Source organism: Eutrigla gurnardus, assembly GCF_963514095.1.
Source record: "Eutrigla gurnardus genome assembly, chromosome: 10".
NCBI classification, from domain to species: Eukaryota; Metazoa; Chordata; class Actinopteri; order Perciformes; family Triglidae; genus Eutrigla; species Eutrigla gurnardus.
The window spans coordinates 15,580,566-15,597,717 of record NC_139924.1 but is presented as its reverse complement, the minus strand read 5'-3'; the positions used below and the strand labels follow the sequence as shown (position 1 = coordinate 15,597,717).

The 17,152-nt window shown below is 44.6% G+C and overlaps 2 protein-coding genes across 3 annotated transcripts in view; one reads left to right on the top strand and one right to left on the bottom strand.

Annotated features, from left to right (window-relative positions):
• Nucleotides 1-17,152, top strand: part of egfem1 (EGF-like and EMI domain containing 1) — a 51,799-nt gene that overhangs the window by 24,024 nt on the left and 10,623 nt on the right. Inside the window, exons 10-24 of one of the 2 annotated variants that reach the window (XM_084018965.1) lie at nucleotides 1-118; nucleotides 204-326; nucleotides 531-653; nucleotides 779-1,012; nucleotides 1,140-1,268; nucleotides 3,917-4,045; nucleotides 4,217-4,345; nucleotides 9,684-9,818; nucleotides 10,069-10,203; nucleotides 11,207-11,332; nucleotides 11,857-11,988; nucleotides 12,270-12,398; nucleotides 12,483-12,614; nucleotides 12,942-13,070; nucleotides 16,398-16,526. The exon at nucleotides 1-118 is cut by the window's left edge and continues 20 nt beyond it. In XM_084018965.1, the coding sequence (XP_083875091.1) occupies nucleotides 1-118; nucleotides 204-326; nucleotides 531-653; nucleotides 779-1,012; nucleotides 1,140-1,268; nucleotides 3,917-4,045; nucleotides 4,217-4,345; nucleotides 9,684-9,818; nucleotides 10,069-10,203; nucleotides 11,207-11,332; nucleotides 11,857-11,988; nucleotides 12,270-12,398; nucleotides 12,483-12,614; nucleotides 12,942-13,070; nucleotides 16,398-16,526 (2,032 nt within the window). The remainder of the gene's footprint in view (nucleotides 119-203; nucleotides 327-530; nucleotides 654-778; nucleotides 1,013-1,139; nucleotides 1,269-3,916; nucleotides 4,046-4,216; nucleotides 4,346-9,683; nucleotides 9,819-10,068; nucleotides 10,204-11,206; nucleotides 11,333-11,856; nucleotides 11,989-12,269; nucleotides 12,399-12,482; nucleotides 12,615-12,941; nucleotides 13,071-16,397; nucleotides 16,527-17,152) is intronic. The other variant, XM_084018966.1, reaches the window with a different exon arrangement.
• Nucleotides 4,431-7,957, bottom strand: LOC311019517 (EH domain-containing protein 2-like). The gene is made up of 6 exons (XM_084018993.1): nucleotides 7,578-7,957; nucleotides 7,284-7,460; nucleotides 6,951-7,048; nucleotides 6,213-6,625; nucleotides 5,952-6,116; nucleotides 4,431-5,849 (listed from the first exon to the last, which is right to left on the bottom strand). Exons 1-6 carry the CDS (start codon nucleotides 7,796-7,798, stop codon nucleotides 5,289-5,291), a joined length of 1,635 nt encoding a protein of 544 aa, XP_083875119.1. The 5' UTR covers nucleotides 7,799-7,957; the 3' UTR covers nucleotides 4,431-5,288.

Genomic DNA, 17,152 nt, shown 5'->3' with positions numbered 1-17,152 from the left:
AACAGCTGTGAGAAGAACAACGGAGGTTGCTCTCATCACTGTGAGCACACCACCAACGGCCCGCTGTGCTCCTGTAACCATGGCTACCAGCTGGACCGGGACAGGAAGACGTGTGCAGGTAAGAATTTCTCTCATTTGCATTCACTTTGTGACCGTCTGCTTGTGTCTTTCTGACCAGCCAACTCTTCACCACCTTCCCTCAGATAGTGACGAGTGCGTCAGTGGGGAGTCCTGCTGCCGTCACCTCTGTAGAAACTACCCAGGTGGATACGAGTGCAGCTGCAGAGCTGGCCACAGACTGAATCCAGACGGCTGTGGCTGCGATGGTAAGACTGCTGGATTTGTAGCGCGGGGCTCTTTAATTGTCAGTGATCACTTACTATTGCCTGTAAGGAGCAAACCTTATACAGACTAGAGGAACTGGTAGAAAACATCAAATGAGTACGCTGTGTTCCAATCACAAGGACTACTTTTCTATTATAATCCTTTAATTCTCTTGCTGGCGTGTTGTTGGTGTATTCTCCTGCCAGACATTGATGAGTGCCTAGCAGAGACCTCAGGCTGTGAACACGACTGTGTCAACACCCTGGGAACATACGAGTGTTTTTGTGAACTGGGCTTCCGCTTGGACCAGGACCAGCACTCTTGCATTTGTGAGTGATATTATTATCATATTAGTTGTTCTTGGATCAAATCATTATTTATTATTCATAGGCGAAACATGTGTTTTAGCCATAGAAAAAAATGGTCTGACTAACCGTGTCCTGGGTGTCTTTAGCTCTGTATGGCAGTGAGCTGGACGATGATGATGAGGAGGAGGAAGAAGAGGGTGAGCTGCTGGAGGTCCACAGATTACCAGGCCTGCTGTTCCGCAAGGCTCCTCAGCTCCTGCAGCACACAGCGGCCTTGCGCTCCGGGTTCACCGGTGAATATGTGGACGGTGGCGACAGCGAACAAGAATATGAGTTCCAGAGGGAGCGTCGAGGAGAGCTCAGGATGGACAGCGGCATAGGTACGTGAGTGATGACACCCAGACGTATGCCTGGTGAGAAATAAACTGGATATTATTTTTTCAAATCGTCAGACCAGAAAGTTCTAAAAAAAGAAGCAGTATTTTCAGTTTACATGGTGTTTTTCAGTATGTTTAGACGGCTCGTTTGGGGATGACTGCAGTGTGAGCTGCGACGACTGTATGAATGGAGCGTGCAGTGAGAACAGGGACCGATGTGAGTGCTCAGCTGGATGGACTGGGATCCTCTGTAACAAGAGTAAGTCATCTGCAAATTGTTTCGTTGCAACGCAATTTCTTCAAAAGTGCTGCAGTAGGCTAAACTCTGCTAATACTCTGCACAAGTTTGCAATGGTTCGTGTGATATGCTGCAAAAAGTTATCACTCAATTTTTGTGCGTTCTCATGCGAATGTCGAGTCATGTGTTAGTGAGTGAGCTGGTGATGAGTGGTTGTCTGATTTTGCTACCTTTGCGCAGAACGAAGCTAACTGCTTCACCATACAGTCTACATGCTAAGCTAAGCTAACTGCTACTCCAGTCGAGTGGTACACAATTTGTGTCGATCCTCTCATCTAACTTTCAGTAAGAATGTGAATGAGTGTATTTCCCAAAGATGTCAAACTCAAAAGTTTGGGGACCTGAATATTTAATTTCTGTTAAACATAAAAAATCACTCTCTGGCCAAGAATTGTACATGGAGACCAACATTAATAATATATGCCCAGATCACATACATTATAAGTTGATAAGGTTAACAGTACAGTGAGCGCATGCACACACACACGTAGTTTTTGCCCATAGGTCTATTTGAACTACCCATAGCAATATGGTCTAGTTTTAGAGAGAGATGAGATAGCTCCCTGTGTGCATGGATCTGGGGCCATGTATCAAAACCTGTCGGCTTGTCTGTGTAGAAGGCTGGGTTGTTTATGGGCTCCAGAACACAAGAGCACCGGGGGAATCAATCTGTCTACTACTGGAGCGAAGCCAGGGCCCACAGCAAGAGCACAGCCTGAGGCCAAGGATGTCCAATACTGGGTTAGAAAGCAAGGCCCCATTGTTCCCATCCAGCTCCGTGATTAATGGCTGTCTTTAGTCTGAACCCGAGTCAAGCTGGTAATCATAAGAGGAGAGCCAAGTGGGACAAGTCCGTTAGAAGCAATCTGTCACTTTTAGAAACCTGCTCCTGAGGTGGCAGTTTTGGGTGCACAACCTGGAGGTGATGGTCTGGACATGGGTTTTCAGGCCAAAATGTTTATTCCAGTCAAAAGACTTTGGCCTTAAGAGAGGTAGAATTATTTCATTGTCTTACCCCATCTTCACTTTAGTCTTATTTAATGGATTTAAACATACAAGAAAGAACAAACGCAGTATGTTTGCCTTTTGGATTATCCACACGTTAGGTCTCAAAAACAACTGTAGACGTATCTAACTTATCTGTCTTCATCTTCATCACTCTTTTTTGTGATGAATCCCAATTATATCAACATTAAGAAATTCTGATTATGATTGAATTATGAACACAATCAAGATGGCAGCAGCACGCTGAAAGCTCCCCCGACCGTTACTGATGTGCAACACTGGATTTGTGATCCATCAAATAAATGCCAAAATAACGGACCAGACGAGCCGCTCCAGGTGTGAAAACATTAGGGCATACAAAGTTCCTGAAAGCGCCAAAAAAAGAGTGTAGAGAAGTACACAGCCGACACAGCCACTCCCAAAACTGATAAGCCTGCTCGAAAAACAGGGGACATTATCATCACTTTCAATTATGACCCACCCAAACATCCATCCATCCATCCATCCATCCATCCATTTTCTACCGCTAATCCATGCATGGATGGAAAATATTGTCCCTTACTGGCATGAAATTCATGAACATATAGAAGTGATACATAAATGCGTGACTCATTTAAAAAGAGTTTAAATATCACTGATACATTTGTACAAATCCAACTACCATTGACGGATATATAGAAATAACACATAAAATATATATTGCAGATTCCACCAGATTTGCACCAAGTGGACTTGGAGTGAATTACTGTAAACCTATTAAGGTCAGACTTTAACTGACTTGATAGCAGACAGTAAATGAGATATAGAGAATATAATATGAGAATATGATCTGATTTATGATTATTTTATTGCATCATAATACACACACACACATATACTGTATATAGGCTTCTTTACATGTCACTGGTAATTTGTACATTCACAGACCAACACAGACAACTAAAATAAAATACTTAATCCAGGCCAAACAGAACCTTTCATATTGTTGGTGGAGAAATAAAAGTATTTTGCGCTATTTAAACAGCTCTTTGTGTTTTGCCTCAACATGCCTCAACACCTCAGTTATGCCGCAATGATGCAGCAGAATCAAAGCCCCACAACCCCACCCACTGTACGGTTCATTAAATCATGTCTGGTGCAAGCGAGAGCGACCTCCACTTAATCTTAACCTATTATTTATACGCTTGGTCCCTCATTTAAAAAAAAAATGTATTTCCAGTTTCTGTGATGCTGTTTGATCATTTTAAAACTGGCTCATCTTCCCACCGAGTGACGCAAAACTGCTTCTCAGCACATTTTCGCTTGATAGAATGTAACACTTTAGCACATCTTAAAACGGCCAGCTGGTCCTTGTTGTAATTGCTAACAAGGCCAGAGAGATTAAGAGTGTCAAGAGGGCACACGTCATGGGGAAAAACAGGACGGAAGGTGGAAGTGTCGCCTGACTTTTTAACGATAGCAGCTTTACTTTCTCTTCGAGTCTGTGTGTTTCAGTGTCAAAGGAATTCCCCCACAGTTTGATTCATTAGGTTATGCCACGACTGTTAAGGTGTCATGTCTCTCTCTTTTTCTTTCATTTTACTTTCGCCCCTCTCCTTCTCCAGCTTGTCCACAGGGGACCTATGGGCCGGCCTGTAACAGCCTGTGTCGTTGTCAGAATGGAGGCTCGTGTGACCCCGTGACTGGGAAGTGTTTGTGCCCCCTCGGGGTCCAGGGCCTGCTCTGCGAGGATGGTTTGTGTACACACACACACACACACAATCCATCTTGCAAGATTATGTCTCGACACTGGCAATAAGTATTTTGACTTAAACTGTAATCTTGTTTAAGTTTTGCTTTTCTGTGTGGAGCATCATTACAGATGTGGACATCCTATTCTACAGTGGCATTATTCATCTCTACAGGTTGTCCAAGTGGTTATTTCGGGAAGCACTGCAGAAAAAAGTGCAACTGTCCCAACAATGGACACTGCCATCGTCTGTATGGAGGCTGCCTGTGCTCTCCAGGACTATACGGCCGCTTCTGCCACCTTCGTGAGTACCAACTTGACGTCATTTTAATACTAACTTCATAGGGATGATGATGATGAATATACGATCCCAAACAAGGACATAATCCTGGCTAGTAATCTTTGCAAGTTTAATAATGGATTAAAAACATGAGCCACTCTTATGTGTAAGGTAAAAACAAATGGATAACCTAAAGCTAAATGACACCTAGTTGAAGATCATTGCTAGGGATGCACTGATAACGACGGCAGCATCAGGTATCGGGTCAGATATCGATTTATGTACAACTCCAATACGCACCCGATACTTTACAGCAACGTGGTGTTAACCTCTTGTGAGTTGAGCCTTACAAGCCGCCCAGCTGCAACGATAAACCTGATGCACAAACAGGTTCAGTTCATCATTTACCGCCAGCAGCAGTGTGCAGCAGGACGCTAAACAGGCCGCTGATCCCAGTTCACCTGTCGGATAGTTAAAAGCCACGATGTTGCATGCATTGCAAGTCTCAACCACATCAGTTGTTTAAGTAGGTTGCCAGCTGTGTATCAGCCTCGTACACTCAGAATCACAGAATTCTCCCCGAAGTTAGCAACTACTCCAGCTAAGGCGCACTTAAGGTGGACTCACTTTTAAGGTGGATCGGACAGTGTATTAACATCATATATATGTAATTTGATATGGTAAGAAAGTGAGGAGCATCTGATGAAAATAAAACACGTTTTCAAAGTCAGTGTTAGAACTGTAATGGTATTATTAAGTACTCATATCGGTACCCAAATGTAAGTATATTTATCATTCCTGTACATATTTACTGAGATCAAAACCATCAATGTAACAAACAAAACACTTTCTCAGGTTAATTTACAGGCAATGTACACTTATTGTATTTGTGTAAACTGCTACTACCAGATTAGGCTATACTTATACTATAATTATGTACAAATAATGTGCACAGGGCCTCATTGTATTAGTCTTCGTCGCTGGTTGCACTTAGCCGTTTGGACGGGGGCACCAGGTGAGACGGCAGCTCTCGCGGGAGCCAGTGGCCCTCCAGTTTTCCCTCGATAAGGTGGACCGCCAGAGCGAACTCCTCATTGTCCAGCATGCCGTCCCCATCCACGTCAGAAAGCCTCCAGATGTGAGCGAGCACAGAGTTGGGCAGAAGGGTCGTCGTCATCCACGCTTTCACCTTGCTGCCGCTCAGTTTGCCCCCGTTTGGACTGAGGTTGAAGAAGATCTCGTCGTACTTCGGCTTGTGTTTCTCCACCACCCACTCATCGAAATCTGCCTCTCCGCTCTCATCGTCCGCCTTCAGTTCCCTGAAAGGATCTCTCTTGTAAAAGTCGGGCCTGAATGTTCCCAAGAATTCCCCGTCCAACACACTAGGGAGGGTCTTCTCCCTCAGGTCTTGTTGTTGAAGCAAAGGCACCAGGTTTGCTATGTCAGTGGTCAGGAGTTTATCCAAGGAAGCCATCAGACTTGGTTTCAGCGTCTTGAACTTTGAGAAATCTTGACTCAAAAGTTTCTCCTGAAAAGGGAGGCAATCACATGTGAGGCTCACAGAACACACTTAGGTCGATGCATTGTGATTAAATGGTATTCAGACGGCAATTAGAAAGTCCTGTTCCACCTGCATCTTGGTGCAGTCGGGGAAGTCGCCAGCTGGGACTCGCTGCTGCTGCTGGATCCTGGTGTATATCACAGGAAGGTCGTAAATTAGATTGTGCTTCTTGCTCTCTTTGCAAAAAATCGTTGGCATCTCCTGCTTCAGGTGGCTGATAATATGGGCATGTGCCTACGAGGGGAGACAAAAAAAAAAAATCTCAACTGCATCTCAGTTTGTAAATAAATCTTAATTGAGTATGGGAGTTGAACATATGAGATTTCTTACCCTTACTAAGCGTGCCCTCTTCACCAAGTCGTTCAGCTTGCGCACTGCAGCGTTTCGTGGCAGGTTCCTGATGTCGGCCAAAAGATCCTCCTCCTCCAGCTCGATCAGCTGGTAGTGGTCACACATCTGCCTGGGCTCCGACCAGAAGGATCCAATGTAAACTCGCAAGATTTCAGGCGTTCGAAACACTTTGCCCAGCGACCACATGAGGGCGCCGTACACTCTCATGAGCTGCTGCGAGTCCACCCTGTCAGCTTTGTTGAGGACAACACGCAACTTGTCCTCGTGGCCGCACAGGGCCCCGAAGGCCCGAGTGAGCTCATCGGAGAACTCCAGTTTATGTGCATCAAACAGCAGGATGATTCGATCCACACGCTCGGCGAACCAGCGCAGCACTGCTGGGAAGTCGTAGCCTGGGGAGCAGGAACGAAAACACAGGGTTTTCATTAAGACTGTATGTTATGGAGTCCGAGAGGAACATACACATCCAAGCCGCCCTCACTGGCTACAAGCGATTCCAGTCCACACCCACAGATTAATGCGTTCATAACACAAAGCCTGACTCAGTTACGTACTGCTCATCTCCTTCCAAGCCATATTGCTTTCATCTGCTGTGCTTCTTAAATATTATTATTTTATTACATCTGCTATGACTCTTCTCTTACCAGGAATTTAAATCCTTCTGAGAGCAAAAATACTGACATGGCAAATTCAATTAGAAAGGTTTTACTGTCTCACCTCGACTCAGTTTTCTCTTTGCGGCAGTTAGGATGCCGGGCGTGTCGATAATGCTGACACTCTCGAGGACTTGATTTGGCATCTGAACGCACTGAAACCTGCGAAGAAGGAAATGCCTCAATGTAAAGCATTCAAAACAACCTATTTATTATTTCCCACCAGCATTTAGAAGAAATATTGCAGAGTAGCTTCACACTGCAATGTTTGTTTCTGTAGTTCTAATGTTAATGAAGGCGGAGCATTGGCATAAAAAAAAACATTCAGATATCCCCAATAAGAGGAAAATTAGGAGGAAAATAATTTCTTGAGGTCCGATGATCCCTACAGCATCACCTGTTCAGAAAAGCATTTCCAAAAGGGTCGAGGTTGCGAAAGGGCTTTTTGGGGTCCACTGTGAGGGCGTTGCCGGGGATGATTCCTTCCACCTCTCCGTACATGAGGGCACTGAAGCTGTCCGTGGTTGGCTCTGGCCCAACTCTGCTCCCAAGAAAATCTTGTTCTATGAGATACCTGAAGTCCAAACCACCGTTAACAACGTGACGACCCTCAACACATCAGTGCAACACATTCAGCACAACACATACACAAATCTGCAGTTTTAACAGGCGTGGATGTTGTGATTCTCACCTGATAAAAGTTGTCTTTCCTGTCGAATACTGACCGATCACCAAGACCATTGGTTTGTTGTCAAATTCCGCGTCTTCATAGCTGGGAGAATGGAAGTGATGGAAGGAATAGTACTTTTCTATCGGCAGCAGCCTCTTATAATAAAGATTCTTCAGCTCCTCTGTCACCATGTTGACATCCCCCAGTGTTTTGGGGTTGCTCCTAAGCCTCCGGATGGACATGGCGATGAATCTTTGCTGTTAGTATCTCGGTGTGAAGTCTGCTCACTCTTTTAAGACCAAACCGAGTGATGGAAGAACGTGCACAAGGAATATTATCAGATTCTCACAGCTGTCTGCTCCATCCTGCAGCGGGACATTGAGAGGGTGGAGAGGGTGTAACCAGAGCCTGCAGCTGCACCTAACATGAAACCAATGTTGAGAGGGACAGGGTGGAGTGGAGTTCAGTTTTTTTTGTTGCCGACGAGGGAGAATCTTGGCAAAAGTCACGCGCATTGTTCTAAACACTGTGATGATGTGGCAGCGCTTTAGTTTTTACACATATTGCACAACACTTTCCATCCGTTTGTTTGCTTCCAATGCTTCTGCTCATGTGGTAGAGATTGCAGAGAACGGCAGACGACACAACAAAGTGCGTCAGTGAAAACGTGAGGCGGTGGTCACGTGACCTGAAATCTGAAGTTGTGATAACATGGCAGCTGGGTGTGTCCGTTTGGCTCATAGTAAAATGTAATCTGATAGTAGAGGAGGCTTTATTTCCACATTCTTCTCTTAATTAACAAACACCACCTTCGCTTTCACAAACAAACGTTGCTATGAGAATTTGTGTTCTTTTGCTAATGTGTATATTTCTTTGTACAATATCACATACAGCAGTGGAAGAAGTATTCATAGCCTCTACTTACAGGCAGAATGAGTGGTGTTTTCTGAAGAAAATTGACAAAAAGAATCTTCTGACCCACTAGAAGACTAGAAGTGTGATAGTGTCTGTATTTGCAAAGGCTAGCTCTGCCAGTATTTTCTTATTTTGCTGTGTTGGGGACCTTTCTGGGTGTCAACTAACCTTGGGCGGTATTACGGTTTACTACGGTATAGAATGGTGATTATTTATACAGTCATAAATACAGTTGCTCTGCCCTATGATGCTGTATTAATGCGATGTGCTGTAGTGACCAGCAGACACCACCATGCATCGACCTTTGAAATTGTCGGAGACAGTGCAAAATTTAAACATAGCAAGACAATCTGAAAATTATGTTTTGGGATTATGTTTTGGGATTATGTTTTGCACTACTGCTGCATTCATGTGTGTTGGATGTTACTTCTATCAGGTTGTGCTAACTTTAACTTCTTTAAATACTGTTGTGTAATCTAAAGTAAAGCATCATATTTTGTAAGATCATGTTTGCGTTGCTTTCCTGTGCGAACCACATATCTCTAAAAAGATAAAGACCCTGTTTTCAGGTTGGTGACTACGCATATTACAGCTCATCCAAGAGGGTTATAAAGAGGACCTTTTACGCTCCTTTCCTGGTGCATACATGTATTTCAGGTTATTACTAGAACATGTTTACATGCTATAATGCTCAATGCTGCCTGTGCTGCAGCAGCTCCCCTCAGCCTCCCTCTGAAACGCTCCCTTTGAGCTCCAGCCCCTCCCTCCCAAAATGTCCAGTCTGCTCTGATTGGTCAGCTGGCCCAAACTAGCAGCTGGGGAGATGAGCCTATTATGCATATGTTTTATATGGTGAGATCACCACTTTACAGAAGAAAAGGCAAGATTTCAAAGCATAATAGGTCCTTTTTTTAATAGTTTATTTAGCTTAAGAATTAGGACAATTATCTTCACCTATAAAGTAACATTAAATCCTTCAGTTCATGAGGGGAAAAAAGAAATTCAAAATCACATGGTTGATACATGGTTTTTACTGTTGAATACTTTTACTAGTAAGCCTACAATATTTTCCTGAGATGCACTTACATTACCTCAAGTAATGCATCATCGAGTAAATGTTCCACCACTGACAGTTTACACATGACGTTCGACACGGTCGACCTAACTTGTGCCTTTTGTCCGTTTTCAAACTAATCTCATCCGCCCCCTCAGCGTGTCCCAGGTGGACGAACGGTGCAGGCTGTTCCAAGGAATGTGACTGTGTTCGAGAACATTCCACTGGCTGTGACCCCGAAACAGGGAGCTGTTTCTGTAAGGCTGCATACCACGGCCCGCAGTGTGAGAAAGGTAGAAGCACGTCTCCAAAACACCACACTCATTTATTCAACGACACGCAGCCTCAGATCCTCAGTATTAAACAGTTACATTCCATCCACACAGTTTAGATACTTTCAGGTCAACGGTCAAGACACTTGCTGATTTAATTCCAATAACCTGTGAACTAAAACGTCTTGGCCTTTTAATCTTCCCACTTTGGTTGTGTGTGTGTGTGTGTGTGTGTGTGTGTGTGTGTGTGTGTGTGTGTGTCTCAATGCAGAATGTGAGCGTGGCTTCTTTGGTGCCGGCTGTCAGCAACCATGTGACTGTCCAGGTGGAGGGTCATGTGACCCGAGCACTGGAGAATGCAGTCGGCGATGTCCTGCAGGCCTTCATGGAGATCGATGTCAGCTGGGTGAGCTTTAATGCCATTTAAAGGGAATAATAAACGTGTTGTTAAGGAATGAAAATGTTTTCACTTTTCAAATATTTTAAATACATTCCTATACATCTATGATACCCCCCCTCCCCTCAAAGCTCGACTCCACAGCGCTCTCATGTGGCCATAACCTTAAAGTGAAAGGATCGTTGTGTTATTGCGTGCATGTGAAGTGCGTGGGCTTGTACAGCGACACATGTGTCTACCTGTGTGGTTATTGTTTGCAGACTTTGAATGCCCTTTCTGATGTCACCACTAATTGTTATGAGTTATGACTTTCTGAAGTCTTTTCCCAACCTTCGTCACAATGTTGTTTTCAATTCCTCTATTAATCTTTCTTTATCCTGTCGTTTTCTATTCATTCTCCGCCGCCTGTGATGGATCGAGTGGATTTAGCCGGTGAACTAAACGGCGGTCTCTTTTTTAAAGTCACCTGGTCAGCGCAGGTGTTCTTGTTATTACTGTAAAATCAAAAAATGCGTGTGTGCCTCGGCGGCAGGGTGTTTACTCTGCTGCTTGATGGAAAGCCCAACCCTCTGTGTTGTGATCTAAGGCGATACCGAATATTGTTTTGCCAGCTACCGGCGAGAACATGACTTTGTGTCTCCATGGAGTGGACTAACAGAGCAGAGTTACAGTATGTCAGCACTAATGCACAGTCCAGGCCAGGGCTCGCTGGGACTGTCAAAACCAAATAATAATCAAAAGGAATCCACATTTTTTGGGGTGGATTGTATTTATCTTAATTTGGAGGCCAGGTCACGACGGGGGTAATTTACTTCAGTTACTTCTGCGGAGGCTATTGGCAGGGGCTGAATAAATAAACAGAAAATGATGGAGTATTTCTAAAATTTCACTTCCGCGGTTCTCTTTTTGCAATGTTGGACAATCCTTGTGTCTTTGTGTGTGTGTGTGTGTGTAACACTGTGACTGTTTATTAATGGGGTCTGTAATGGTTTAACCTGTTGTGTGTTGCTAGCCTGCCAATCACTGAGCTATGGAGAAAGCTGTCGTCTGACCTGCGAGTGTGGAGGAGCCCCTTGTGACCCCGTAACCGGAGAGTGTATCTGTCCTGCTGGGAAGATGGGACACTCTTGTCTCAAAGGTATATTTATTTTTGTTTAATGCTCTGATCAGACTGATCTCATGAAGTGGCGTATGTATGACACGCCAACTTGTATGCCATTAGGGCGTGTTATCACTACGCACAATCGCCTTTTCGCGTGTTTATCAACGCCGAACCCTAACCCTAACCCTAACCTTAAAGGGCGTTTATATACACGCGGATGTGATGGGTCGTTTCGCTAGAGGGCGCTGACAAACACGCGGATGTGATGGGTCGTTTCGCTAGAGGGCGCTGACAAACACGCGGATGTGATGGGTCGTTTCGCTAGAGAGCGCTGACAAACACGCGGATGTGTTGGGTCGTTTCGCTCAGAACGTACACATACACGCGGATAGCTCGAATTGCGTACAGATAACACGCCACAGGAAGTGTCGTGTATATTTACGAAAAGTCATGATGCTACGTTGATCTGATAGACTATAGAACATGTGATAAGATTGAGGCCCTCAGCAGTAAACATTCAAGTAAATGTGGCCTACTTGCTCACTTAATCTGCTCCCCAGACTGCCCTGATGGATTCTGGGGGTTGAAGTGCCAGTCAGCTTGTCCTGAATGTGAGAACAGAGGCTCTTGCAACAAGCAGACTGGTGCGTGCGACTGCAAACCGGGCTTCGCCGGGAACCTCTGCCAAAACGGTGAGTTTTCATCCAACTTTAAACAGGTTTTAGGACTATTGTGATCCTCATTAAAATCTGTGTCCACCTCAAACAGACATCCATTTAGCAATGACTAATGATTGAATAAGTGATTTTGCAACAGGCCGATTGTCTTTATGTAATATTAACATTATTTGAGTGTTAAAACAATATATTACCTAAAGGTTTATAGCTCAAATATATATTTTTTCCTTTCCTACTAATCATGTGTCAAAAAGAGTGGATAACTAAAGCCTGATCCTCTAAATTGTGGTGTAAAGAGTGCCCCCCAGGTTTCCACGGACCAGGCTGTTTAAGACGCTGTTCATGCCACCCTGATACTACTTGTGACCCACAGACTGGACGCTGCATGTGCCCTCCTGGCAAAACAGGCCACGACTGTGCAACATGTGAGAATTATCCTTATTTTTTTTAACACCCATAATGCAACACTGAACATATCTATGATTGAAACTTTTGACTGACCTTCACAGCATGCGAGTCTGGTTACTGGGGCCGAGAGTGTCTCAGAATGTGCCAGTGCAAAGAGATCTCTCTGGGCTGCGAGCCGGTCACCGGTCAGTGTGCCTGTGAGGCCGGTTTCACCGGACAGCACTGTGAAAACAGTAAGTTCTCTTCTTTAACTTTCAACGAGAGATATTTGAGTGAACACTGCCACCATGGGGTGACTGTCCATATAGCATCTTTTGAGCTCATTCACAATCCTGAAAGTCATTTCTTTTATTTTTTTATCATGTTTTATTTCAGTGATTTCTGTCTATTTTCCAGGGAGTTGGAAAATGATGAGATTTTAGTAACAACATGACATGACACTATTCTATGTGAGAATGAGAATGTTTTCAGCTGGCTGCATTTTGGTGAATGGCTTAAGATTTACAATGCTTGTTCTGCTAAACACTCATTCATCTTTCCATCATGTGTTCACCGTTAAGAGTGTGTGAACGGCAGTTATGGGCAGGGCTGTGCCGAGCCGTGCCAGTGTCAGAACGGAGCCCTCTGCGACCACGTGAGCGGAGCCTGCACATGCTCACCTGGTTACGCTGGCACTTACTGTGAAAAAAGTAAGAGTTCTTTTGTTTTCCGATTAGTTAAAGGTCTACTTTATCAACGGTTGATATTGATGTACTAGAAACATTTTGAAAAATTATTTTTACAGACACTACTCTCCATTATATAGGACATCACTTGTCTAAATACACTAGAGGGCGCTGCAGGACATTCTTCTGATCATTTTTTAAAATTCCTTCCACCGTTTGAGTGAATCATCACACATTTAATGAATCATCATACTGTCCGTGTAATGTCATCAGCAAATCCATTTCAAAACCCCACAAATCCCAAGATTTGTACTCGTCATTCTGGGCTAAATGGACTGTATTTCACAGGCTGCCGTCTTTTCAAGCATCCTGCCACAGCAAACCCTTCATGTAACCAATACTCTTCTCATTATATTTTTTTTTACTGAACTGAAAGACATACCAGCAGTCCCCGTGCTTTAACAATGTAATAGATTTGTTCTTGATTATAGTCTTTTGACTTGAAATGGCCTCGTGTTATTACAAAGTGTAAGATTTAGTGTAAGTGTACTAGCAGGCCCAGAAATTCATCCCACCTCCGTAGTACACAGGGCATCGTGAATCATGGCCGTGTCACACCAGAACAGAGCTTCACGTCCCTAGTCATAACAGTCTAATGGCCTCCGACGGAGACGTCACTCTGATTGGACGTCGCATGTGGAAACAGGGCTATCAGTCTGAGCGGATTCTGTTTTCTGAAGGCCTTTTCTCCTCAAACAGAGGTGTCCAGTTTCTCAGTCTTCTGCTGGGCCTCTTCCTTCAGGAGTAGTCAGGAAGAGGCCTGTGCTGTGAGAAGGACCAGATCTCCCTTCGTTCATCTGTTTCACTGAATCAAAACGGAAAGAGATTACTTTTCTCTTGAGCGTTTCATAGGTGGGAGGTTTTTTTCGCCCCACGGCGGCATTCGTAAAGTTAAGTGCAAGAAAGCTCGTTGCTATGGCAAAATTCATAGTTCCGTCAAGAATCCTTGCCTTGATGCGAAGCATTTCAGTCGAGTCTTGTCAGAGGAAACAAGCTTTTGTGCTGACGGGGGTCCCGCCGACCAGACCACCTCTTTAATTAACGTGGATCGTGTTCCGTTTTCTGGTCCGGGGCTTTGATGTTCACATCCAAATAGTTCATTCGTTTGCAGTAAAAGAAAAAGAACCCGGGGATTGAACATCCGCGTTATTGTCGAAGGAACGGGGGGTTGTTTTGTTGTTGTTGTGTTGACCTCTTTTTAGCGCGCAGACCCTGAATGGCACCAGGAAGTTCTATTCGACGTTCCCTCTATCCGCTCTATTTCTGTGGTCTGCTCTCGCCCGGCTGTGTGGTCCCTGGACCTGCTTTATGGGCTGACAGCAGTGGCTCTTACACAAGCAGGGATCTGGAAATAATCCGCCTGTCTTAAAGAGCTCATTTAGTCTGGAGATGGAGTCTTTCAGCGATGGCACAGTGTGTGTGTGTGTGTGTGTGTGTGTGTGTGTGTGTGTGTGTCTGTGCCTACCCATAAACAAAGGCTCAGGGGAAGAGTCTTTACTTACAAACACTTGCAGACACTGTCCTAATATCGGATGACAGATTGCTTCTCTGTAGTTAATATGGAAAACCAGTCGCCCCCTGCTGGCATAAACAAATAATAAACTTTGCCATTCAGAGGTGTCAGTATATCCCCTGAAGATTTACTGCAGGGTTTGTGTGCTGCATTTGATAAAGAAGAAAATTGTCGAACATGTTGAGTTGATTACTGTGCCCGGCATAGAGATCTCATTAAAAGGGGAACTCCTCTGAGATATATATATATATATATATATATATATATATATATATATATATATATATATATATATATATATACTGTATATAGAGCCCATGTGTCATTGGTAAATAAACGGTGTTTCTGAGAAACATTCCTGAAGCATTTCCCCGCAGGCCAGGAAGATGTTGCCATGGCGTCAGCGATTTCTATCATAACAACAAACAATAGAAAATAAGATATTTAGCGACGTGCTAATGCTAATGTACAGCTGGGTTAAAATGACAGCATCCTCAGTGGGCTGGCTTTAATAACATTGCAGCCTAACCACTACAGAGGCAGGCAAAGACGTCATGCAGTCAGCGTGGGAACACAGCGATGGTCATGCCAGAAACTGCTGAGCAGAGAGGATACTTCTCCCAATTTGAGGCCTTTAGAGAGAAAAAAGGAGGAGTGGACAGCATCATCAAATGGAGCAGGAGGAGGGTATGATGCATAAAACTGTAGGGAAATACCCAGAGTACCTTGGCATTCGGAATACATAAAAAAACCACCAAGTTACACATTTTTGCTGCATTCCCAATTTGTGGTTTCCTTTGGTAACATGGTCAAATGCTTTCCTAAGATAGAAGAGGTAGCCCATAAATGAAATGAAAAACTGCTGGCTGCTGCGTTAATTGGAACAGACTACCCAAAAACCCTCACCAGATCATTCTCACATATTACTGCAACACAAAACAGAAGAGAGAAATGCCTGCGATGTCTGTCCGTCACTTGAAGAAAAAGAAAAAAAAAACCCAGAATGGAGGTTTCGCCATTCCAAACTATTATTCCGGCTCTGAGATCTCTCAGTGACAAATTGAGCGAACGAAAATAGGCCGCGAATAAACAGAGTCATTCTTTCCTGCTCCGGTGAAGTCATGCGGACAATATTTACATCCCGGCAGTGGAAAGGCTCATTCTTCTCGCCGCCTCTGGCGAGGTCCGTGTGGATGGGAGGCACCGTGTTTACCAAACTCTCTGAGTGTCAATTGACTCTCCGCACACTTAAACAATCTCTCTGGCTCTGAATGGAAAACAGACTCTCGCGCTGGCATCTCCTTGCATCAGCAGGGATACTGTAGGTATGTGTGCCTGTGTGTTGAAAGGAGGGGGGGGCAGAGTAACCTGGCTTTGTTTTGCCGTGTATCGGTGGGGCCTGTTGACTCAGCAGGTGCTCTAATTACCAGCTCTCTGTGCCCCCCCCCCCCCGGAAGAGAACGGCCTGCGAGCCGCCGTGGACTTTGATGTGGCCCAGATCCACCACACATGTGGGACGTGAACTTACTTAACGAACGCAGACGCTCTGCAAATGAACAGCCACAGCGTGGTACTGTAATTTGATATTGGTATTTCCAGTGGGTGGTAAGACAGAGAGGGAAAGTAGGAGGAGAGAGTAAGAGATGGGGAAAGAAAGAAGAAGAAGAAGAAAAAAAAAAGAGAAAAAGTCCCCAAAAAGCTGGCATCTAGACCTTTTCCTCTCCTCTTCTGTGAAGCTGCCGGTTCTAACCAGTCGGATGTTTTATCTTGGCCCACAGTGTGCCCGGGCGGCTTTTACGGTCTTGACTGTGGCCAGATGTGCGAGTGCAGGAACGGTGCCCGCTGCCACCACATCACAGGAGGCTGCCTCTGCACCGCCGGCTTTGCAGGACCACACTGCATTCTGGGTAATGGAAGCCACATCATTAAAACGGGGTGTGAGGGAGGCCCTCACTGCAGCCCATCACGACATCCTCCCCTTAAACACAACTATGATGCGTTTGTGAACAATTATCTCTATAATGAGACACTGCCGACGACTTTTTTTAGGGATGGGTACGGGCGGAGGAAGGAGGGACGAGCGTGCCCTCTGGCACACACGGTTTAATTGAGGTCTATTCTGGATAAATGCACCCACGTGTTTATAGCGATCAACATCAGGAAAGGGAGAACATAACTCGGAAGACTCTTTAGTAGCTAACCAATCAGTGTTCTCATGCTAAAGTTTCATGCCGCTGTTTTAATGGATCCAATGAAATGCCCACTAAAGTTCTTAGTCTGTCATTCGGCAGTCTTATTCAAGACTTTCCTCTCGCCACAGCCATTTTGTGGTCCTAACTACTACAGCCAGAGTCAGCAGAACGCCACCAGCATGACTTAATGACGCATCTCTGTCATTAGTGCTTTTTCCTCTTTCTTAGACTCCACATGTCATCTTGGACTTTGATCATTAAAGGAGAAGTTTACACTATTTGTGCTGAAAATGCCTCAAAATGTCCTGAAATATAGCTACAGTTGCATTTTACGTTAATAC

Coding starts and splice junctions, on each gene's coding strand:
- LOC311019517 (XM_084018993.1), bottom strand. CDS start 7,798: ATGTCCATCCGGAGGCTTAGGAGCAACCCCAAAACACTGGGGGATGTC. Junction 7,461..7,577: donor GGAAAGACAACTTTTATCAG/GTGAGAATCACA, acceptor TTTGGACTTCAG/GTATCTCATAGAACAAGATT. Junction 6,626..6,950: donor AAAGAGAAAACTGAGTCGAG/GTGAGACAGTAA, acceptor CCTGCTCCCCAG/GCTACGACTTCCCAGCAGTG.